This window comes from Bombyx mori, chromosome 17, assembly GCF_030269925.1.
Source record: "Bombyx mori chromosome 17, ASM3026992v2".
Classification (NCBI taxonomy): Eukaryota; Metazoa; Arthropoda; class Insecta; order Lepidoptera; family Bombycidae; genus Bombyx; species Bombyx mori.
This window is the reverse complement of record NC_085123.1, coordinates 9,456,402-9,481,039: the sequence shown is the minus strand read 5'-3', so window position 1 is coordinate 9,481,039 and position 24,638 is coordinate 9,456,402. Positions and strand designations below refer to the sequence as shown.

The following is a 24,638-nucleotide window of genomic DNA, read 5'->3' as shown; positions in this document are numbered from 1 at the left end:
AACTCAAGAACATACTTATGCATAGTAATATTCTGGAAAATCATAATAAACATCATTCTCCCTTTAAAACAGTTCAGGACTACTCTAGTTAAAACAACGGGATAACTGTATTTTGATCTGGTGTTTGACGGTTTATCTTCACAATGTCATAAGTGTCCAACTTTTGCTGTGTTTTTTCTGGTGATCTGAATGCAAATGATTTTGGTGGTATCCATCTGTCTGTAACTATCTAATTCTGTAAAGAAAGCTAAAATATATTTATGCTGCCATCCTACTAAAATACATTGTGTTGCCAACAGTAACTGATTATAGCAATGGTGTTGACTCTTCCAAACTGCTTACTTTCAACTGCACTGGGAAGGGTCTAAGGCTAAGCCATCAACATGATAGTACACTGTTTCTAAACAGCATTCATCAAAATATATCTGCTAGAATTCTCACGTTAAGATCGCCATTCGTACGATCACTCCTAACAAATGGAAGTTGCACGAAATACCTTATTGCATGCAGTATTTTATGTAGTTATCAAAGAATAATAATTCTACGCTTGGTAAATGTGAGATATTAAATTGTACAAATTCGCAATACATAATCGCGAATGACCACACGTGGCGCAGCTCGTTGCCGCAACATTCGACTTCGCGCCAGTTACTTAACGGTCGCGAATGTTGTTGGCGCTTGTTTAAGGTTTAATAAAAAAAAAAGTATATTAAAAAAATCGTGATTTTTTTTTGTTATCTGTGGTAAGTTCATTATTGTATTGACACAAAAGTATTTTTTTGTGTAGACGAATTTGCCATTTGAGTCAATTTTATAATTATATGTACTTCCAATTTGAAATAAATTTAAACATTTCAAATAGTTCATTGACCTTAAGCAAGAACTGAGGATTACAAAATGTTATGTTACCTACTCGTAATTTTGTCATGTTTTTTGTTATTTTTAAATGTTGTCAACGCCTACTACTACCTGTTAATGGAATTTATATAATATAAACAGGCTTCTTTCTAAAGGAAGTATTAATTTTTATTATGTATCAACTATAACGATATTTAAAGAGTCATTGAACTTTTAATTACGAATAAAAAGGATATTAGCTTCACTGGATATTATTATGCCGCATTTTACCTCAAATTTATTACTTTGAAATTGTATACTTCAGAGTTAACGTGTATTATAATTAAAGTTATTCGCAAAAACCGAAGTACTAAATGACTGAACGAAATACTTCTTAGATTATGTTACGTTTGAAAAATATACGTCATTATATCTCTATCGAAATATCGTGTAACTATAATATACGGTATAATTATTAACAGTCTTAACACGCTGCGTTTTTGCACGCTAATCTCAACAAGCGCTAAATAAAATCGAAATCAGCTTTCAATGATTAATTTATATAAGCTTGGAATAATAGAGATTAGGTATGTCTATTATTATTCCATTACCATGCACATAGGTATGACGAGTATTATGGAACAAGTATATATTATTATGACGTCTTAAAAAACTTATTTTCCTGTTTTGCCTTGATCCTGAGCTTAGTTTCAAAATGTCGTGTGCCCGCTCACCGAATACAAGTCGTCGTGGCCTAAAGGATAAGACGTCCGGTGCATTCGTATATAGCGATGCAACGGTGTTCGAATCCCGAAGGCGGGTACCAATTTTTCTAATGAAATACGTACTCAACAAAAATGTTCACGACTGACTTCCACGGTGAAGGAATAACATTGTGTAATAAAAACCAAACCCGCAAAATTATAATTTGCGTAATCACTGGTGGTAGGACCTCTTGGGAGTCCGCACGGGTAGGTACCACCACCCCGCCTATTTCCGCCGTGAAGCAGTAATGTGTTTCGGTTCGAAGGGTGGGGTAGCCGTTGTTACTATACTGAGACCTTAGAACTTATATCTCGAGGTGGGTGGCTCATTTACGTTGTAGATGTCTATGGGCTTCAGTAACCACTTAACACCAGGTGGGCTGGAGCCATCTGTCTTTACAAATCAATTATAAAAATTGTAACTATTATAAATTGTCGTGCAAAAAATTACGTATTTCGTCATTTTTAAAGTATATGTTCGGTGAGGTTGATACAACAGCACTCATTATCAAAAAAAAATCAAGGAAATTATTTAACACTACTTTTTATTCCTACCTAAGCTGATAGCCTGGAGAGGCTATTTCAGCTTTACCCTACCGTGTAGGTGAGCTCTCGCGGCTCAAACCGAAGGCGTTGCTAACACTGGCCCTAGCAAGAGCAGTGCTTCGCAGAATCTACCACCGGATCGGAAACGCGACCCACTGAGAAGATATGGCGAGAAACTCAGTGGTCTGTGTCTATGGGTTAATTTACTCGCCGAGCCGTTCGGCGAGGACGGACCACTTCTTGAGGCCGAGCAGGCTTTTATCACGTTCGTAAAAACAAATATGATAACTGAAATATTCAACAGAAACGGAGCTTAAGATGAATGAGTAATCTTATTGGCCTCGAGAACTTGAAAATAAGTTCTTCACCTGTTCAAACAACAGTCGTTTTCGAATGGAACACAGGTGCGCAGGCAAAAAAATAATAATAACGAATTACATAGAATAGTTAAATGACAAAACTTACTACAATTTGCACATTTGCGGAAACTAAATTCCAGTTAGACAAAGACGACACAATAAAATTGTAAATTATTAACTGGTGGTAGGAGGAACTCTTGTGAGTCCGCGCGAGTAGGTACCACCACCCTGCAATAATTCGTTTCGGTTTGAAGGGTGGGGCAGCCGTTGTAACTATACTTGAGACCTTAGAACTTATATCTCAAGGTGGTTGGCGCATTTTACGTTGTAGATGTCCATAGGCTACAGTAACCACTTAACACCAGGCGGGCTGTGAGCTCGTCCACCCATATAAACAATAAAACTCGATCCTGTGAACCGAATGGTAAACAGTCGTCGTCGCACTTCATTACGAATCCTCCTGATTGATTAACGGTGCTTTTAGGTACCTCAAGCACCGGTCACCGTCCTCGCCAAACCCGTGGCTTGCGACGAAGATCTCGACGAGTAAATTAACCCATAGACACAGTCCACTGGGTTTTTTTTTATTGCCTTTGTGGGCAGACGAGCATACGGCCCACCTGATGGTAAGTGGTCACCGTCGCTCATGGACGTCAGCAATGCCAGGGGCAAAGCCAAGCCGCTGCCTACCATAGCAGGATCTCGCAGGATCTTCTCAGTGGGTCGCGTTTCGTATCAGGTGTTAGATTCTGCGAAGCACTGCTCTTGCTAGGGCCAGTGCTAGCAACACTCCCGGTTTGAGCCCTGTGAGCTCACCTACACCTCATAGAGAAGCTGAAATAGCCTCTCAAGGCTATCAGCATATGTAGGAAAAAAAAGGTGTTTGAAAACAATAGATGTTTATTGTCCAATAACTTCAAAGTAAACAAAAGAATTACCTCTTTAAATATTCGATATTAATAATAGAATATGCAGATGTGCATTTCTTTTATTATGTTGTTTAAGTGCGGTCTTAATTTTTTTTTTTTATTCCTACCTATGCTGATAGCCTTGAGAGGCTATTTCAGCTTCACCCTAACGTGTGTAGGTGAGCTCACGGGGCTCAAACCGGAAAGTTGCTAACACTGACCCTAGCAAGAGCAGTGCTTCGCAGAATCTACCACCGGATCGGAAACGCGACCCACTGAGAAGATCCGGCGAGAAACTCAGTGGGCTGTGTCTAGGGGTTAATTCGCTCGTCGAGCCCTTCGTCGCAAGCGACGGGTTCGACGAGGACGGTGACCGGTGCTTGTGGTGCCTAAAAGCACCGTTAATGGATCGGGAGGATCCGTAATGACGTGCTTTGGGCGACGTCGACTGTTTACCATTCGGTCTACTGGGTCGGATATGTAATTTCCAGCGGCCACGACAAGAGGGTTCTCATGTCGTGCCGCCTTCTCGAAATGGCGCAATGATGCCGACTGTAGATACTTACTGACAGAGTCGAGCTCCAGGTCATCGTGAAGATCCACGTTCCTCAGGAACCATGGTGCTCCGACGGCTATCCTGCAGAATCGGGATTGAATAACCTGAAGGGGCTTCAAGTTGGTGCGGGCTGCGTGAGCGAACACTACGCTTGCATACGTCATAACGGGGCGTATGCAAGTTTTGTAGAGAGTTAGTTACCTTATTACGGAGGGACAGTTTGCTTCGCTTGCAAAGCATAGGGTAGAGACGTCCTAATATGAAGGCGGCACGGTCGCGTACCGTTTTAATATGGGGACGGAATGTCATCCCTCTGTCGAGGGTGACGCCTAGGTATTTGACCTGCGAGGCCCACGGTATGGGTTGGCCAAAGAGAGTGACGGGGCTAACGGCGGAGGTGTTTGCGCGCCTATTAGGGAGTGGGATGCTCGAAGTGGTATTCGGAGGGCGACCCCTTTTGAAGAGCTCCGCTGTGCTTTTCGTGGGGTTGATGTCGATGCGCCACTTCCGGAACCACTGTCCCATGGTGGCTACTGCGATCTGGAGTCGCCGATGAAGCAACGACATCTTCCTACACGAGTAGTAGATAGCCGTGTCATCGGCGAAGAGCGCTAGATGGGTCTCCGGAGACCTGCGGTCTTAAACTTTTGGCCGACAGTGTACATATGTGAACAGTATCTTTCACAATATTGTTTTCCCATTCGTACATTGATTTTTATTCAATTAAAAAGAATATACATATATACATAAATGTATGAATTAAATTTTAATGTGCATTTTTTATTGGACCCAAACATCGAAAAAATAAGTTTTGAAGATATAACCGAATAATAAAAATATCAATTAAAACATAACGTCTTTCATTGACCTAAATATAAATATTTTCATTGAAGCGAAAAGTGTACACGTGCATTACCGAAATATATTAAAATTTTTAAGAAATCAATTAAAATAAATCGAATGTAAATACAAGATAGGTTATCGATTATTTTAAAAGTGATCAAAATAGCAAAGCAGTCAACAATGTTATGAAATCTATTTTTTAAATGTATTTATCGCAATATATTACCTTGAAACCATCTCCAAACAGTAATTAACACTGCGGCCAATTTTGATATAAATTAATCGACGGATCCGAAAAGAAGTTTAGGTTTGATGATGACGACGCAGTAAATGGCAGCTTATAAAAAAAAAGATATTCTTATTGTTGTTTATGAGTCAATGAGCTCACATCCCACCTGGTGTTAAGTGGTTACTGGAACCCATAGACATCTACAACGTAAATGCGCCACACACCTTGAGATATAAGTTCTAAGGTCTCAGTATAGTTACAACGGCTGCCCCACCTTTCAAACCGAAACGCATTACTGCTTCACGGCAGAAATAGGCGGGGCGGTGGTACCTACCCGTGCGGACTCACAAGAGCTCCTACCACCAGTAACCTCCTTACCAGTACCACCTTATTGCTGTTTAGGAGTCAATGAGCTCACAGACCCGCTATTTAGTGATAAGATTACTCAATATAGACACAAGAGGCAATATGGTATAAATAAAATCGTATAATAAAAATGAGATTAGCTAAATTTATAAATTAGCGCAAATACTAGCGGTACCACGCGGGTGCGAACCACTAGCCGACCTATTTAACCGCGAGGCAGTGAAGCTTTTAGTATGAATACATAATACAACCGAGATTATAATATTACATGTTTTGTGATTCTTCGTTAGTCACAAACATGTACATATTTCTGAACAGTTCAGACATTTTTTCTTATTTTGTGTACATAGATCGAACAAAGCTCATTGTTATGCGATAAATGTCTGAAGCCTTTTTCACGAGACAACCAATATTTCTTATATGTAATCATATATTTCATGTATACGGAAATATGGTAAACATATTACAAGATCAATTTGCATAATTGTTCAATTTTGATAAAGCCTAATAACGGTTACCTAATAGCAAAATATTCTGGGTTTTAGGGAACTGTTCTAAAAACCTAAGATAGCTAGCTAGTCAGAACTTAAAATACAGATTTGCGAAATATTTTAAAAGAGGATGTATGTACAATTATTTATTATTTTTCGTTCTTTGATGTTCTGCTTATCGATGAATTTCTGATAAAATGTCTGTAACCTAATGAATATTGGTCAACTCATATTAAAAACATACGAAATAAAAAAAACGACTACCAAGTTAAATTTAAGTTGAAACTAAAATGCCAGTTCTGTCTTAAATATTAATTTGTCTTAATAATGCTGTGAAATTTAATTCCGCGTCTTAAATGTCATTAACATTTTAATAGAAGACATTAGCTGAGCTGATGATATGTATAATATTTTTCAGTGCTCGTTTTGCGATCACCGAAAACTAGATACGTTATTTATCGTCTTTTACATACTCTCTAACCATATACATACATAGTTTCAAAGTCCCGATACAAGAATTTTTCGGTGTTCATATAACAAAAGTACAAGTATTACATCTAAAAGTTGTATCTTTCTCGTAATATTGTAGGAACAACACCAGTCATTTTCTTGAGCTGCGCTAGTTTTACGGGTTCGCCAATATAAGTTTCGACCGAAGTCAAATCTATACGCAAATTCTTTATATGTTCCATACTTCTAGAGAAGGTACTGACTGACTCAGCAGGTATATGAAAGTATTTCAAGCTTACGCTGTCTGTTTATTGTGTATCTTGTTTTTTATACTTTTAATATAAGCTGAACATAAGCTTTCGAGGAACTTTTGTGTAATGGAACTTATTTAATTTTTTCTAATATGTAATTCTGATACTAGTAAAACAATATCTTAGTGCAATTTATAGATTTCGAAATATAGATCTTGAAAACGTACCATCACAGAAGCGACTTCATTTTTAAAGTTGTAAAATTTGAAGTAGGTAAAAACTTTACAGTAATTAATCTGATATTTATCATATAATGCAATATGAACATGTATTTTCTTCGATAAAGCGGCACGACACGAGAACCCTTTCATCGTGGCCGCCGGTACCTACATTCCCGATCCTGCAGAAAGAATGGAAACTCATCGCTTGCTACGAAGGGCTCGACGAGTAAATTAACCTCAGACAGCCCACTGAGTTTCTCGCCGGATCTTCTCAGTGGGTCGCGTTTCCGATCCGGTGGTAGATTCTGCAAAACACGGCTCTTGCTAGGGTTCGTGTTAGCAACTTCGTCAGGTTTGAGCCCCGTGAGCTCACCTACTAGTTAAGGTTCCGCTGAAATAGCCTCTCAAGGCTATCAGCTCAGGTAGGAAAAAAAAAAAGTTCGTAAGTGATTAAATATGGTATGTTCAGTATTTACTGTTTAATCTCGGGTTACTTATTAGCATTTTATTATTTCCGACGTTACGAGTATTTCATAGTTTTCGTGATCACAGATTATTTGTAGATATTGGAATACAAATTATACTATAGTAACTACCGCCTAATTTGAAAAAAAAAACTTAACATTTATGTTTATTTTCTTATAGAGTGATTTAAATTAGGTCTTTTAACATGTTTAAAAAAAAAAAAATTATTAAAATGAAATATTTTCGTACTTGTCATTGATGTATCTAAGTATATACAAGCAAGTGTAGAAAATTAATTTTACAGCTCAGTAGAGAGAGAACGCTGCTGCCGGACTTGATTTCTGATAGCGCTGACTGATCGGCTCCACGACGGGGAGAATAGATGGGAGAAGTACGTGTTGTGCCCCCGAAAGCGGTACTTGATGAATCGGCGACTTGTAATCGTTAAACTAACACGGGTCCAGTAATTTGTTAAAGGGAGAGTTCGTAAGGCCCCTTGCAGATGTGCACAGTCATCTGTTGAACGATTACGCGACCAGATTTTAAATTACTGAACGTCATCCTTCCGTTTTTGCCTGCGCACTAGATTCTATAATGGAGCTCATAATTTTTCGATCGAATATCTTGATCGGTTTTTTGCCTGTTGTAGACATAATTAAAGCTAATTTTACGGTCCGGTACGGTTGTGGTAACAATAGTATTCCAAACCTCCGAAATAATATGACAATAAAATCATGAGATTAAACCGTAAAAGTAGTTTTATTTATTTAATAAGAGTTAGTTTTTCAAATTAAAATTCCTACAATATTTATAAATTTCCAGGTGTGTATGTGTTAAAAATCTCATTAAATTACTTGTGATAGTAGTAAAATTAATGCTGACAAAAGATAATTTGATGGTGATAAAAAAATATAATGTTTGTGCTATTTGTTTATTTGATACGTATCTAGAATTTAATAGCACATTGTTGTTAAATGAACTTCAAAGAATTGAAAATGACAACACAGAATATTACGCTAAAAAATAAATTTAACAATGAACTCTTTTAACATTTCGTTATTGATTGCACAGTAAATATAAACAATAAAAATTGTATTCCTTAACACATTTTTGATCACCGGCGATCGAAGAACTCCTTTTTTTTTTGTTTGAGACGTAGGAACAACGTCGAGAGGTTGTATTAATGACATCTACGTGCTGACCTCGAAGGGTGCGAAACAAATCGATGTCTCGTAATCGACAGACTGACATTTCTAGCGATTTTTCACAAAAACTTTATCACCTCCCTTTATAACTTGTAATTTATTTAAACGTAACAGATTACGCTTCTAAAATTATCTCCCTTCAAAACTTAGTGCTTTAATTATGTACTTCAAGGTCTGACGCAACGCTATTGCTTTCTAATTTTAATGCTGTTAATGTTTAGTATTCAGGCATATTGTAACAAAGAGGTAGATAATTTTTTGTGATACTTGCGTGAATTTAAGTCAAATATGCTCGAAATATACGTCATACGATTGACATAAAACAACCTTGGGGTAGGTAAGTCAGTGAAAAAAAAATTCTGGTAAAAAAATAACGTATCAGCTTTATCAGACAAACATTAGTAGGGCATATTTTGTAGTAACTATATAAACAAATTAGAGTTATATCTTTTGATTCGACTTGCAGTATGAGAATACATTTAATGCGAAGACTATCACGAAAATGGTCTTACCCTTGATTCGTACTTCCCACTGATACACGGATTATAAAGCACTATACCGTTATTACATAAAGCTATTTGATAGTTACTGGGACGATGCGGCCGACGATATTTTTTGCAATTTGCATTCAAAACGCAATTCAAATCGACGATGAATACTAATCATAAGAAAATAATGTTGGATACTTGTCATCGTCCTGTATAACAACAATGAAAAGTTTCTTTTTTTTATTACATAACAGGGTACGTGAACTCAAGACCCAAATAGTGTAATGCTGTGAATGCCCTCAACCACATTGAAGCTTAAGGTCGATTTTTTTTTAATGTACGGACGAGCTCACATCCCACCTGGTGTGAAGTGATTACTGGAGCCCATAGACATCTACAACGTAAATGCCGCCACTCACCTTGAGATACAAGTTCTAAAGGTCTCAGTATAGTTACAACGGCTGCCCCAACCAATCTCAATTGTATTATGATATATAACGGCTGTCCCACCCTATATTAATAGGCCGGATGGTTTATAGCTATAGTAAACGTTATTATAAGTATGTTCCAAACGGAGATACATAATTGTTATTACGATTGAAAATACCGCTAAAATTTAAATTCATAAAACATTCGATGAACACAAATCAAGCGAGCGGTTATCTCTGCATTCTTTACATCCCGACACTGACTGATAACTTGACAGGGGACATAGAGGTCGACTGATTGATCTAGGAATTGCGTGGCCAACCCTCAAAATGATAGATCACTGTCTTGGGATGGCGGATTATTACTGGATCCCAGATAGGCGTTTAGTGAGTGATAGTTGATTCCAACGGTCGTTTTGAACCGCCACATCACCGAGGATCCTGCCTATCGTAATACCCTATTTTCGGCCTTTATCAGTTAGATATTGCAGATTTATGGAACTGGGAAACTTTACACCACTTTCGTAAAAAAAAGCATTTCCTAGTACCTATCTATACGCAAAGCATTCATAAGAATAAAACATTTTGTTTATATTTTTTTTATATTTTAGTTGGATTACAAGAACTGTTTTTTTACACCAAAAAAATTCATTCGAATGGCATAGCTTCGTACTACCTATATTAATTAAATGGGTACGATTGTAGGGTATAAAAAAACTAGGAAGTAAAGTTCTATACATTAAGTTCAAGGATATTATTTACGTTTTACGCGTGTCATTGATTCTACAATAAACTCATAAGTTAATTGTGAAACATAAAAATTAAGATATTTTGTGTATATTAGTGTTTTTTTTTTATTGCTCAGATGGGTGGACGAGCTCACAGCCCATCTGGTATTAAGTGGTTTCTGGAGCCCATAGACATCGACAACGTAAATGCGCCACCCACCTTGAGATATAAGTTCTAAGGTCTCAAGTATAGTTACAACCCCGCCCTTCAAGCCGAAACGCATTACTGCTTCACGACAAAAAATAGGCAGGATGGTGGTACTTACCCGCGCGAACTCACAAGAGCTCCTACCACCAGTAATTACGCAAATTATAATTTTTCGGGTTCGATTTTTATTACACGATGTTATTCCATCACCGTGGAAGTCAATCGTGAACATTTGTTGAGTACGTATTTCATTAGAAAAATTGGTACCCGCCTGAGATTCGAACACCGGCGTATCGCTCAACACGAATGCACAGGACGTCTTATCCTTTAGACCACGACGACGACTAATTGTATTAATAGTACATATATGGAAAACGAAACAGTACGGCCAAGAATTATAATAATTTATTGCTCATATTTTTAATAAAAGTAAACAGAATACTACCTCCGCTAATCAGTGACGTTTATATTCCGTTCCCTACATTAGTAATAGTAAGATATAATGGTGTCCAAATATAACACCGAGAGTTAATGGAAATCTTCAATCCAATCTTGGCAAATAATTGGTTAGACGCACCTGGTTTTGGCAACAAAGGTTCCCTGTTTCATTGTTCGGGGTGGGTTTATTAGTAGCGTACGCAACATTCCATCGCAAATTAACACGGAACCGGACCGCAGAACATGACCAACGACTTCCATCTGAACCATATTTTTCCTTAATAAGTAATTTTCTTCAAACATCCACTGCCGAAGAGATGAATTGGCAGTAATTGATCTGTTTCTTTCGTATGTCGGTTCGCGTATCTCTCTCTCTGACTTGTAACATCCAACTTAGTTTTATGTTGTTCTCGCTTATCGTTATAGTCTGATTAAAATTGTATTATTTCTATTTTATTTTATATACCTTAGAAGTCTTTTGAATGAATGAATACCTAACAATTAGGTATGTATACAAATAATATTCTGCTTTGATTAGGTTTGACCCTATCGAATACAAAATAATGTCTATAATAAAATCTGAAACGGCTTTTTATTTTTGTTTTACGTTGGTCATATCGAAATGGCCGACCTTTGTTAGGAAATTGGAAATGTACCACACAAAGGATCTTAAATTAAATCAACTATCCTAATATCCCTTTAGGACTACATAGAGGGTAGGGAGGTGAGAGGCCTCTATATAACTTGCTATTTTGTCTTAGTTCCATTAAACAAGTAAACGTGAAATAACTTTTATAATAAATTAAAATCAACAATTTTAGTGAGCTTTATTTCTGTCTGATAGTCTGTGGCTCTAAATGTAGTATCAATGTATCGTCAAAATAAAGTATAAATATAAGGTAGCATTTAATATTGAAGATCAATAAGGATAGTTAGTTAGTTAGGAATCGAAGCTATCTATCTGGAAACTTTTACAACTAAACTATATTTCATGTTCTTGATTAACTATTAATTTGTTCTCAAAAGACCTTCATTTATTTCGGAGCGATCTAAGTTTCACAAACATTTTCAAATGCGAACTCGAGTAAAAGAGTTATTTGAGTTAAATGTTTTGCTCATTTATGTGTCTGCTATATCGAACTTTTACGTACTCATATTTAGTATTATATTAAGTTAAGTTATAATATAATAAATGCATTTGAACACACAATATGTGAAAAAGTTTTTGTTAAATTGTTTTCACTGCATAGATGAGTGAAACTCAAGCTTAATACTAGCGTTTTTATTTTATTTATTTATTGCATAGATAGGTGGACGAACTCACAGCCCACCTGGTGTTAAGTGGTTACCGGAGCCCATAGACATCACAACATGAATGCCGCCACCCACCTTGACACATGAGGTCGAAGTCTCAATTGTACTGTGTAGTGTAATAGATATAATAATTAATAGTATTAATTAGTATGAAGCGGTAGGCAGCGGCTTGGCTCTGCCCCTGGCATTGCTGAAGTCCATGGGCGACGGTAACCACTCACCATCAGGTGGGCCGTATCCTCGTCTGCCTACAAGGGCAATAAAAAAAAAAAAAAATACTTGGAACTCAGGCCTCAAAGTGGTGTGTGGTGGCATTCTAATTATCGGTGAGCTATGGTAACCATTTAAGATCAGGTGGATTGTGAGCTCGAAGTAAAAATAATACTTTCTTATTCATAGTTTATTTTTTAAATATTTTTACATTAATTCTGATATTTTATCTGTTCGATGCATGATTAACAATAATATAATTACGAAAACCTAAAGCGATACATTTTATACCGAGACCGAAGAAGACATGGATGGAGTGTGTGAATGAGGATATGAGAGAGTGAGGAGTGAGTGTTGAGATGACAGCTGATAAAAAAGAATGGAATAGAAAAATTCGCTGTGCCGACTCCACCTAGAGATAAGATAGAGACAGTGAAAATTTTAACATGACAGAAAAAAAAAAAACCTTGCTGTTCCATTTTTTTTAATCGCAAAACATTAAAAATCGTTGACAAACAAAGAAAATGGTCCAGATCAGAAGTCCTTGCCTATTTATATTCAGACTAGTGAATCCCGACACGGTTTGTTGGGCCGATCTTTGGTTTAATTTTGACCAAATCCCTACTAAAAATTTCAATATCATCCCCTAGATCAATTCGAACCTTTCGTCAATTTTTTTTCGAAATCGGTCCAGCCCTTTCGGAGTCCAAAGAGAACATAATATGAACATACACACGTGTACTTATATATACTATATACATCAAAAGATAACACCACGGAATTAGTAGACAATACCAACAGACATTCAAAAAGAATACCCCTTTTAGTTGCGATAAAAATACAATCCAAACCAATTAAATAACAAGAGGTCATGACTTTTCCATTTCAACTTCGTCTAAAAGTGTATCGTTAAACTTTATCTAACGTGTAGTTGTTTTGTGTTCTTCAAATAGCAGTCAGTAACATTGCGAATTAACGTCTTAATTACGCATACATTGTATGAAGGAAAAAGTCAAAGAACTTCTTTAAAATAGTAACAATAAGGTCATACAAATCACTATTTTCTTTTTTTTTCTTCACGGCAAAAATAGGCAGGGTTGTGGTACCTACCCGTGCTGGCTCACAAGAATTTTGTACTACCAGTTATTACGCAAATAATAATTTTGCGGGTTTGATTTTTATTACACCATGTTATTGCTTCACCGTGGAAGTCAATCGTGAACATTTGTTAAGTACGTACTTCAATAGGGAAATTGGTACCCGCCTAGCCTGCCGGATTCAAACATCGTTGCATCGCTCGACACAATTGCACCGGACGTTTTATCCTTTAGGGAACGATTTTTTTTTATATTATGTTGAGCCACAATTATATTTAAAAAAAATGTAAATGTTGTGTGTACTAATATCGTGTAAAGGGCGATATTATCTTATTAATAAAAAAATATTCACAGAGGAGTTTGGCTACCTTATAACCTTCGTTGCGTTCACGAATTAGCACGCTTATCAACTTACAAGTGCTCTTCAGGAATTGTCTATTGTCATCAGGGTGCAAATATGTCGTCTCCATCGAAACATCGCTCCAAAAAGCAATCGAAATTCAAGAGGTTAATGCACAAAAGGCTTCCAATTTCAAAATGGCTCCCAGAGTACAACTCAAGTAAAGCCGTTGCAGATTTGATAGCCGGGATCACAGTCGGACTGACAGTCATTCCCCAGGCTTTAGCGTACGCCACGTTGGCCGGGCTAGAACCACAGGTAAAATCTACATAATTATTATGAAATAGCAACATTACTGACTCAAGTGCCTTAATAGTCAACCTATGGTCCGACTGAAATTTCAAAAAGGGCACTTCCATTTTTCTAAATTGTAGTAATTTAGGAAATCTTTTATTTAAATAATAGATTTTTTTACCTAATAGCTTGCACTACTGATGATAGTATTACATGCCCGAACGAATAGATATCACTGCCTATTTCTATGCAGCTATACGTTCTGGTGCGAGTGGGACAGCAGTCGTCATAGAGTACATTTGAGAATTCAACATCATGTGTCTATGGACTCCGACAATCACCTGACCCCGTGTGTACCAATTTTAAAATACAAACGACATGCAAAATACATTCTGTAATGCAACCTGCGTAGTGTGTATGTAACATTAACTTAGCTAGCATTGTGTAGCTTATTCACGGATGTCACATTTTTCTAACCGCATTTGTTTTCAGTACGGTCTCTATTCGTCATTCGTGGGCTGCTTTATATACATCATATTTGGATCATGCAAAGATATCACCCTGGGCCCCACAGCTCTATTGGCTCTCATGACGCATCAGCAGATACTAGGAAGGAATACAGACTACGCTATATTGCTCTGTTTTTTATCCGGAGTGGTGCAGTTGGCTATGGGAATATTGCACTTAGGTAAGCTTAGAAATGCATACACCTACACAGTAAACACTACATATCTTCACTATTACATATTTTATATACACGAATACACGAGCAATATAAAAATAAATTTATATTATGCAGTCATTGACAGATACTGGAAACTTTGTTGAGCTTATAAAAATAACAATTAGAACTTGGATCTAATGTCTAAACGTCAAAAACTGTATTCATTCGGTGCCTATAAGCTTTGGTGACAGTTTTTTGCCATTAAAGTTATGATTATGTCTTCCTGTGTACATCATTAAGAAAACATGTAAATCTACTTGAGTTTAGATCACGTGGCTGTTTGTTTACCACATCAAAAAACAATGACAAAACCGGATAACCTGCTCTGTCAATATCATGTTAACTTTTATTTTGGCCGATTTAATAGGAAGTAAAATCTTGTGATGCCAATATCTCGTGCTAAAGTCCTCACGGTCCATGCGCTCTTCAGGTGGCGGATTAGTTGGACGGAGACTTGTACAATTAAGAATAAAAGCATCGTGACAATATTCACTTTAAAAGATTAAGATATGAGAATTCTGCGGACAGAAGCGCATCGTGACGTGCTTGAATAGTATGCAACTATTAAAATGGTTAGATTCGTATATTCGATAACTCTTCCATAAACCTTAACATAACATTACCTAACTTAGGAAAAAAACTTAAGGTTGCCATCGAAATGACTATCGCATAAGTACGACTTAATCTATATATTATATAAAAATGAATTGCTGTTCGTTAGTCTCGCTAAAACTCGAGAACGGCTGGACTGATTTGGCTAATTTTGGTCTTGAATTATTTGTCGAAGTCCAGAGAAGGTTTAAAAGGTAGATGAATATGAAAATGCTCGGAATTAAATAAAAATAACAATTTTGTTTTTCCTTTGATGCGTCCTCCGTCGGACGGATTCCTTTTGTTTGTTTTAAGTTTATTTTATACAAAAGCTTAGGTATTTTATTTATCGATTGAGGCACTACAAAGTCTACCCGGTCAGCTAGTATTTATTAAAAATCTAATATGAACTATTTAACTATTAATGTCAATCTATCAATCCTTCGATGACTAATCGATTAAAATCAACTAATGGGTAATAGGTAGATACAAAGTTGTTATCAAAACACCTTAATTATCATATTAAACGGGTGGTGAAATGATTATTTTAATTTAAGAAATACAGCTGTTTTTTTCAGTAAAGACATTTAAAATTTACACAAAATTATGTGGTAAGGTGGCGAAATATGTGTTGCGGTAAAATAATGTTAATAGTATACTACCAACTGTTGTCTTCGTATCCAAAACACACATTCTTCTCATAAACCTACTATTTTTACATTTCAGTATTGCCTTGAAGGTTGTTTTTTTAAAAATAACAATTTCTGCCTTATATGCCAATTACAGTACCTATCAAATACAATAGCACTGTATTATAATAACTTCCTCTTTGGTACAAGGTCGCTTTGATGTAATAAGCGCTGCGAAAGAGAAAACCACTCCGAAGTAATAATAGGTAGGGAAAAAGTTTTTTCGTATTTTATATGTAAATTCAAGTCATTTGGTTATAAATAAATGTACCATTTGGTCTATAGTTTCTGTAGGTAGTGGCATAATCCCATTGATGTAGAAATGTTGAATTTCTGAACCAAAACTACGACAAGTAGCTTAGGCATTGCTATCTTGATGTTAATCTAATCTATACTAATATATAAAACTACAGTGGTTTTTACGGATGTTCCGTTATAACTACTGAACCATGTATCCGATTGACTTGAAACTTGGTATCCACGTAGAAAATACATGTACTTAATGGATAGACTAATATTTATATCAGTGTTGGACTCCATTGGACACCAGTTGCGGGAGCGTTAATGATGAGAATCTCTGTGGGGCTGAGAAATAATAATGTTAATTTTAAATGCCCAGCGAAGCGGACGGTACAGCTAGTACTATCTAAATACAATAATTCTAAAGAGACAAGTGAGAATTTGAAGGTGCAAGATCCGCTCTAAACCATAGATCCATTAACACCATCCAACCAAGCTCTCAATATTTTCTGGTATCTAAAGTGTGTGTTATCGTGATGGAAAACCACATTCTATCTATTGATAAGTTCAGGCAGTTTTTTCTCTTTTTCTTTATTGAAGTATCTTCAACTGTAAGCAATACAGATCCGAATGGATTATTTCATCTGGCGGTAAAAACTTATAACAAACGATGCTCTACCAATCCCACCGTGCACACAGCATTATATTATTGCTAGTTAACCGCGTTTCGCTAGTAATTTTAATAAACGATTCGATTTCATTAGGTTTCAATAGAGAATCGTAAATGAATCCTCGATTAGTTAGGTCTCTTTCAGTGAGCTTGTGTTGTAACCAAATATCGAGCCCATAAATCCAGGTTTTGATGTGAAACATCTATAGCCGCACGTTAAACCGATTTCTGGCGTGGCGACGCGTCGCCACGGCATGCGCAATCGACTGTGCGATTCTCTCCCACTTGATCCGGCGTTAAGCCATCTCTCTCGCTACACTGAGCTCGGAAACCTATAGTGTATACTCCGTAGTGTATACAGCGTTGTTTACTACAGTACACATAACCTGTGTTTTACTTGAAAACAAATTATTTTTTCGTAATATTTTATTTTATCATTATGACATATTTTTGTGTTCTAATATTCAAGAATACCGTATATAATAATAATTTTATTTTGGCCCACTTTTCAGAAGATGGCATATTCTTTATCAAGCTCTAATGCTATGTGATCAAAATCTCCGAACTAAAAACACTCAAATTAATTTTATGCTAATCTTACTGACAATGCGCTAAGTACATAAACATCACAGATTCTTTTTGCTTCTTGTGTCGCTTTTTTTTTGTATTAAAACATCAAAACGTATTGAAGTTTATCATTCAATTCACTTATTTTAGCAGATAGAAAAACATAAATGGCATAAAACATTACCGTTTTTACTTTTTATTTTTCTGTTATCAAAACGTTATCTATTTAATAACAGTATCAATACCAGCCAGATACCAACAGTACAACCAAAGAGATTTTACCGAAGCTTTTTCATCAATCTAATGTAATACATACTTTGAATGTCTAAAAATATAAAGAAAAAGTCAAATTTGAGGCCAACCACCCAAACCTTCTTGTTAGACTTAAAAAAAAAGTTTGTAAATGCGATATTTTTCGAAAATTTAGCATTTTTTAAATATCAATGATAATTTTTCGAAGCTTTTTGTGAACGCTTTCTAATCATATATTCATGTAATCATTTACCATAAATATCGTGTACCACACACGTGCCTTCTACATTTGAATAATGAATGTTCATAATCCAACGAACCTTGAGCCTTGGCCTAATAAATCACGCTTAAACATAAACAAAGTAAATTGTTCATCATCTATAATAAAATGCCTACGTAACATGTGAAATTTAAATTAAATTTTCATTACTTTCGTATCAACGCTAGCCAATCCCAATAATTTCCCCTTTGTTATCATTTAATTGAAACGGCCCATATACGTAATACGATGTATGAATACAATAAAATCAGGCAACGTTCACTCTCTCGTGGGCTTCGGGGTCACAAATTTATGAAGTAATCGATGTCATGTTGCTTTTTAATATCCACAGACACAAATTTTACGGACATTCAACACATATACATACTAGCTTGTTAGTGGGGAATATTAAAAGCCTACAAAGACTAATGCAGTCTTGCTCATTCTGTGAATGCGTTGAAGGGTAAGCTTCTGACAGGCTGTATCCACGTTGTGATACCACTTTGGGCATTGGTAATTAGTTTATGCCAAGTTGGCGTTAAACGCCCTTTTTATTTTATTAAATAAATTATAACTGAAATCGAATTTAATCGAACCCTCAAACAATAGTGCAAGGTGTTTTTGTATCACCATTTGTTTTTTTGTGTTAAACAATTTTGGGAACGCTCCAATTTGAAAAATACATTAAACTCACATTAAATTATTTCAAGTGCGATAGTTAAAAACACTAGATGCTGTCTCCTAACATTGACCACGTCACAATCGCTATAGACATTATTTTCAGTGAGATTATTAGGATTCGAATATTGTAACGGTTCCTTACATTATTTACATCGGACGACAACTTCGAAAATTATATTTAATTTAAAATTTCGAAAACAGTTTAAAACACCATTTAAAAATGGAAGATACAAATAAAATTATTTATTCTAATATGCAGAGCGGTGGTATCTACCGTAGGAGTTGACAAGACACCCAATAACCAACAGTAAATAGCACCTATGCTATTTTTAATGTGATGTGTAATTAGATACTCCAATCTCTTTCGTGTATCGTGTAGAACCGCTTCTCCACTATTTGAATTATCAGGACCGTGTGAAATTATCCTTACACCATCATAAAATTTGATTAGTTAATAATTGCGATTAGTGTAAACGAATTCTATTTATGCGTGCAGCGGCGATAGGTAAACGCTCAGTTGTGTTTCGTTTCGCAAAGCACACATTCATTCCGGTTTGGACATTATTTGTAGTATATATAAAATGTTGACTTTAGACACACTTTATACTATGGACGGTAGAGGTAAGGAGTACCATCTTGTATATGGGACAAGTTTTTTTTATATTTTTATTGCTTAGATGGATGGACGAGCTCACAGCCCACCTGGAGTTAAGTGGTTACTGGAGCCCATAGACATCTACAATGTAAATGCGCCACCCAACTTGAGATATAAGTTATAAGGTCTCAGTATAGTTACAACGGCTGTCCCGCCCTTCAAACCGAAACGCATTACTGCTTCACGGCGGAAATAGGCAGGGCGGTGGTTTTAGCGGTAGGCAGCGGCTTGGCTCTGCCCCTGGCATTGCTGAAGTCCATGGGCGACGGTAACCACTCACCATCAGGTGGGCCGTATGAACGTCTGCCTACAAGGGCAATAAAAAAAATAAAAAAAACCTACCCGTGCGTACTCACAAATGGTCCTACCACCAGTAATTACGCAAATTATAATTTTGCGGGTTTGATTTTTATTACACGATGTTATTATTCCTTCACCGTGGAAGTCAATCGTGAAAATTTGTCAAGCACTAAGTATTTCATTAGAAAAATTGGTACTTGGCCTGCGGGATTCGAACACTAGTGCACCGCTAGATACATTAGTGTAGTAAGTGGAAATGATATGACTATAGCAGTTTTAAATAGAGTAAGGTGTGCTGGATTTAGGTGAATTGTGGTAGTTTATAATGCTGTTTTTTTTTTTTTTTTTGTAACTTGCTATTATAGCGCCATTCTTCCTTGCTCCCTTTAAGCGGATACTTTTTAATACACCGAAATGGTGCTCCTTACTTCTATCCTCCATATTTTAGACTTGACTATGACGACACTTGTGGCTGAAAGTAAGTATTGTACTTTTTGACGAAGCATGTTGCTGATAACTCTGTTTCTGTAATCTGACGAAGCGTGTCGCGGATAATAATATGTACTTTTAGGTTATTAAAATAATATTTTGTGTAAATGTTTGGAAATAAATTGCATTAATAAATCTATATATTAATACGTGAAGCAAAAACTTTGTATCCCTTTTTACGAAAATTGCGCGGATGGAGGAGTATGAAATTTTCCACACTTATAGAGAATATAGAGAAGAAGTGCACAATGCTAATTTTTTTTAAATAATGCATAAAAGATACATTAAATCAATAAAGAAAACATTACACACACTACATACCATGTATTTGACGCACACACGCATATGGATACTATTTATTGTCAAACTTTTGTCCTTGACGTCTGTTGTCAAATTGAGAATAGATTAAATATTGTTTGCCTTTGTTAATATTTTTTATAGTGTAGTCTTGGCGAAATTTGTGAAGTATAAAATACAATCATAATAGTGTACAAACTTAAATTCCAATTAATTATAGTCGAATTTCGACTACTGCGGGACGTCTAGTTAGTAGTAAATTGGTAAAATAAAAAAATTTTTTTGACTTAGACTTTATGTCTGAACCCACGTTGTGGTGATTATGATCTGCGGCACACACTTTCTATACGTCACAACGTTCAAACAACGTTTAAAAAGAAATTTGAGTCGAACTTTCTCATTTCACACATAAACGGTGACGGTAATTTGTATTTTTAAGTATAGTGTTATAAGATCAGATATCGAACTAAATAAGTTTATGGTTTTACTATGGTTTTACCATCAGACCAAAATAAGCTAAATAATTTTTACTGGTGGTAGGACCTCTTGTGAGTCCGGGCGGGTAGGTACCACCATCCTGGCTATTTCTGCCGTGAAACAGTAACGCGTTTTGGTTTGGAGGGTGGGACAGCTGTTGTAACTATACTGAGACCTTAGAACTTATATCTCAAGGTGGGTGGCGCATTTATGTTGTAGATGTCTATGGGCTCCAGTAACCACTTAACACCAGGTGGACTGTGAGCTCCTCCATCCAACTAAGCAATAAAAAAAAAATCTGTTACAATAATACTAACTTTGATAATGTGATTACATTCTATTTCAATAAGCCTCTTTGTTTTTATCACCAACTAGCTGACCCGGCAGACTTCGTAGTGCCTCAATAGATAAATAAAATACCTAAACTTTTGTATAAATTAAACTTAAAACAAACAAAAGGAATCAGTCCGACGGGGGACACATCAAAGCAAAAACAAAATTGTTATTTTTATTTAATTCAGAGCAATTTCATATTTATCTACCTTTTAAACCTTCTCTAGACTTCTACAAATAATTCAAGACCAAAATTAGCCAAATCGGTCTAGCCGTTCTCGAGTTTTAGCGAGACTAACGAACAGCAATTCATTTTTATATATATTATAAGATAACGAACAACAACACACAATATCTTCAACAGAGACGCTAAGTACTGCATAGGTGCTGCGATATTTTGTATTGAAAACTATAAGGCCCTGCGCGCGACTACCCTGCTGTAAATATAAGCAGGATTTCGGATCATTCAGGGTTTAAACACGCTCCAATAATCGCTTATTTTCGCTCCTCACAGGCGTCCTCATTGATTTCATATCGGTGCCTGTAACCGTCGGTTTCACATCAGCCACGTCTGTGATAATAGCCGTGTCGCAACTGAAAGGATTACTCGGCCTACAATTTGAGTCTGGTGGGTTTTTGGATACTTTGAAAAAGGTAAGGATTTGTTGGTGTTTTTTTTAAAAAACATTGTATAGCATGGGTGCCTGGCGACATTATTTACTACCCAGATAGGCATACGATGAAAATGGGGAAAATGGGAAATGGTCGTTTCTTATTTTGTTTTAGATGGACAGGTACATATTATTAATTGATTACTGGACAATACCCGATCCTGTGGACCGAATGGTAAACAGTCGACGTCGCTCTAAACACGTCATTACGGATCCTACTGATCCATTACCGGTGCTTTTAGGTACCTCAAGCACCGGTCACCGTCTTCGCCGAACCCGACGCTTACGACGAAGGGCTCGACGAGTAAATCAACCCATAGACACAGCCCACTGAGTTTCTCGCCGGATCTTCTCAGTGGGTCGCGTTTCCGATCCGGTGGTAGATTCTGCGAAGCACTGCTCTTGCTAGGGCCAGTGTTAGCAACGCCTCCTGGTTTGAGCCCAGAGAGCTCACCTACACGTCAAGGAGAAGCTGAAACAGCCTCTCAAGGCTATCAGCATAGGTAGGAGAAAAAAAAGGTTACTGGACTGGACCTCTCATCTTAAGAAATGAGATCGGAGTATTAAATGGTTTTCTATAGTGCCTGTCCCACCCTTCATCTCATAATGTGGACCTTACCACTAATAAATTCGGATAGCTATCTTCTGCTACAGTATTCAGCAAGATTTTAAAGAACTCTCTTTTGCGACACGTTTCTTAGCAAAAAATCCTAAATAAATAGAAACAACAAAAGTAAGAAGTAAAGTAAAGAAAAAATGCAAACATCTCATGTTAAATAAACAAAAATCCGTCTCGTTATTATTTAAAAAACATAATATCTACATATAACATAATATCTACATAATATCATAATATCATAATATCTAAAAATATAATACAAATTATATTTGTATGTATACTACAATATAATACAAATTATATTATATTCGACAAATCGTCACTACAACAAATGCTTTGGTAGGTAAGTTCTGAACTAGACCATTAAATACTAATCGCCGTTTCTAATTCGCTTTAATAATTAATTAATTCCGTTGTTACGCAAATACCATTCGAACGGCTCCATGATCGGTTTTATAAGTTTTCCACAAGGATATCTGAATAAGTGTTGTGTATCTGTAATACAAAAGTGACTAATTGTAACTGCGCTGACTCGTGTTCGATGCGTGCGCGCGACTTGTGTGCGTGTTTGGAATTACATGTGTGTGTTTTTCAAATTACACGATGATTACAGGTTACAGTACGTTTGCCGCTAGGGGCGCTGTTCCAACTGCATTCAAATTTGAGTTAACTTTTACGCTATCGAGAACGTTAACAAAATCGCACTAAGCACACATGTTACACTAGTTGTCGGTAGTGATTAGGAACTTTTGTACCAAGATACCATCCGATACTGGGACGATTGGAACTATTCCGATTCAAACCACCATTCAAAAAGGTTACTTTCCACGAACTTGAAATAAATCCTAAAATTAAAAATTTAAGGTCGAATAGTAGTTTAGTGGCATATCGTGTTATCTCTGTCGCACGCTGATTTAATAATTGTGACGACATACGATATGCTCCTATTTTTGATACTCGACAAAATAACTAGAGATGTCATTATAAGTTTTTCCTGAGTTGACGTTTGAATAATCCCCAAGATAGTTTCAACACAAAAAAGTTCCTTTATTTATAAAATAGTGGACGTAAAAACATCAATCTTAAAGGATTTTTTTTCTATTTTTTTTTAGGTTATTACAAATATACCCAAAGCTAGAGTTGAGGACAGCACGCTGGGTATTTCGTGCATAGTCATTCTGCTTTTAATGAGAGTAAGTATATATTGAATTATTAAACTGTAATGCATTGTACTCTCACTTACTGAAATTTATATAAATTATCTTAATATAATATATTTATAAAATATTAATGATAAGTAAAAAAGTATTAGTATTGGATTATGTGATTAATTAATTATTTGTTTTAGAACACTAAAAATAAGGATGAAAAATGTCATTTTTGCCTAGTGACCTACTTACTGCAATATTTCAATTATTTACGCGCCATAGTAGATTTTTTTTACAATGTTTTAAATCAAAACCATTGACACGGTTGAATGCCGAAAATTATTTAGAATTAACGATGTAGTAGTAATTAATGTTTTTTTGTTTCAGAAAATAAAAGCTATAAATTTATCACCCAGCAGAAAGGGCTTGAAGAAAACACTATGGCTTCTGTCGACTTCCAGAAATGCAGTCATTGTTGTTCTGTGCTCCGTAGCGGCTTTTATACTGAAACAATATCAATTGACTCCGTTCAAGCTGACCGGAAAAGTTAAGTAAGTTCATTTATTTTCAACAAGAATTAGGACATTCCGTAATTAGCGCAGGGTAGATCGGCGGCTCTGACCCAAAAATCCAAAAAACGAGAGTGCGTTCCATTTTTGTTTAATTAGCGTAATGTCGTATTTGGTACAAAATGATTTAGAAAAAAAATTATCGGCCGTCGTTTGTTCTCATTCTATTTAAGAATGAAAAATAATTAGCAAATTGCAAATAATAAACATTATTGGAGTTTTATAACATGAAGAATCTCGTCTCTCCGAGACCGCAGAATAACCAAAAACACAAAAGTTCGGTTAATGAGATGCCTGGTCTTTCCAATCTTTCTGTATGGGGCTGAGACGTGGACGCTGAGGATGCAAGACCGTCGTAAGATTGACGCACT

At 36.1% G+C, this 24,638-nt stretch overlaps 1 protein-coding gene and 1 long non-coding RNA gene across 4 annotated transcripts in view; one reads left to right on the top strand and one right to left on the bottom strand.

The window, feature by feature from the left end:
* The window catches only part of LOC101738233 (sodium-independent sulfate anion transporter), a 40,873-nt gene that overhangs the window by 1,375 nt on the left and 14,860 nt on the right, over positions 1-24,638 (top strand). For 2 of the 3 annotated variants that reach the window (XM_004932418.5, XM_062673370.1), the window contains exons 2-6: positions 13,851-14,060; positions 14,529-14,724; positions 21,775-21,914; positions 23,663-23,743; positions 24,086-24,249. In XM_004932418.5, coding sequence (XP_004932475.1) covers positions 13,860-14,060; positions 14,529-14,724; positions 21,775-21,914; positions 23,663-23,743; positions 24,086-24,249 — 782 coding nt within the window. In that variant the 5' untranslated portion in view covers positions 13,851-13,859. Of the gene's footprint in view, positions 1-610; positions 744-13,850; positions 14,061-14,528; positions 14,725-21,774; positions 21,915-23,662; positions 23,744-24,085; positions 24,250-24,638 lie in introns of those variants that run through there. The other variant, XM_021352122.3, reaches the window with a different exon arrangement.
* LOC134200455 (uncharacterized) lies at positions 11-467 on the bottom strand. The gene is made up of 2 exons (XR_009975397.1): positions 343-467; positions 11-235 (listed from the first exon to the last, which is right to left on the bottom strand). It is a non-coding gene; the product is annotated as an uncharacterized LOC134200455 (long non-coding RNA).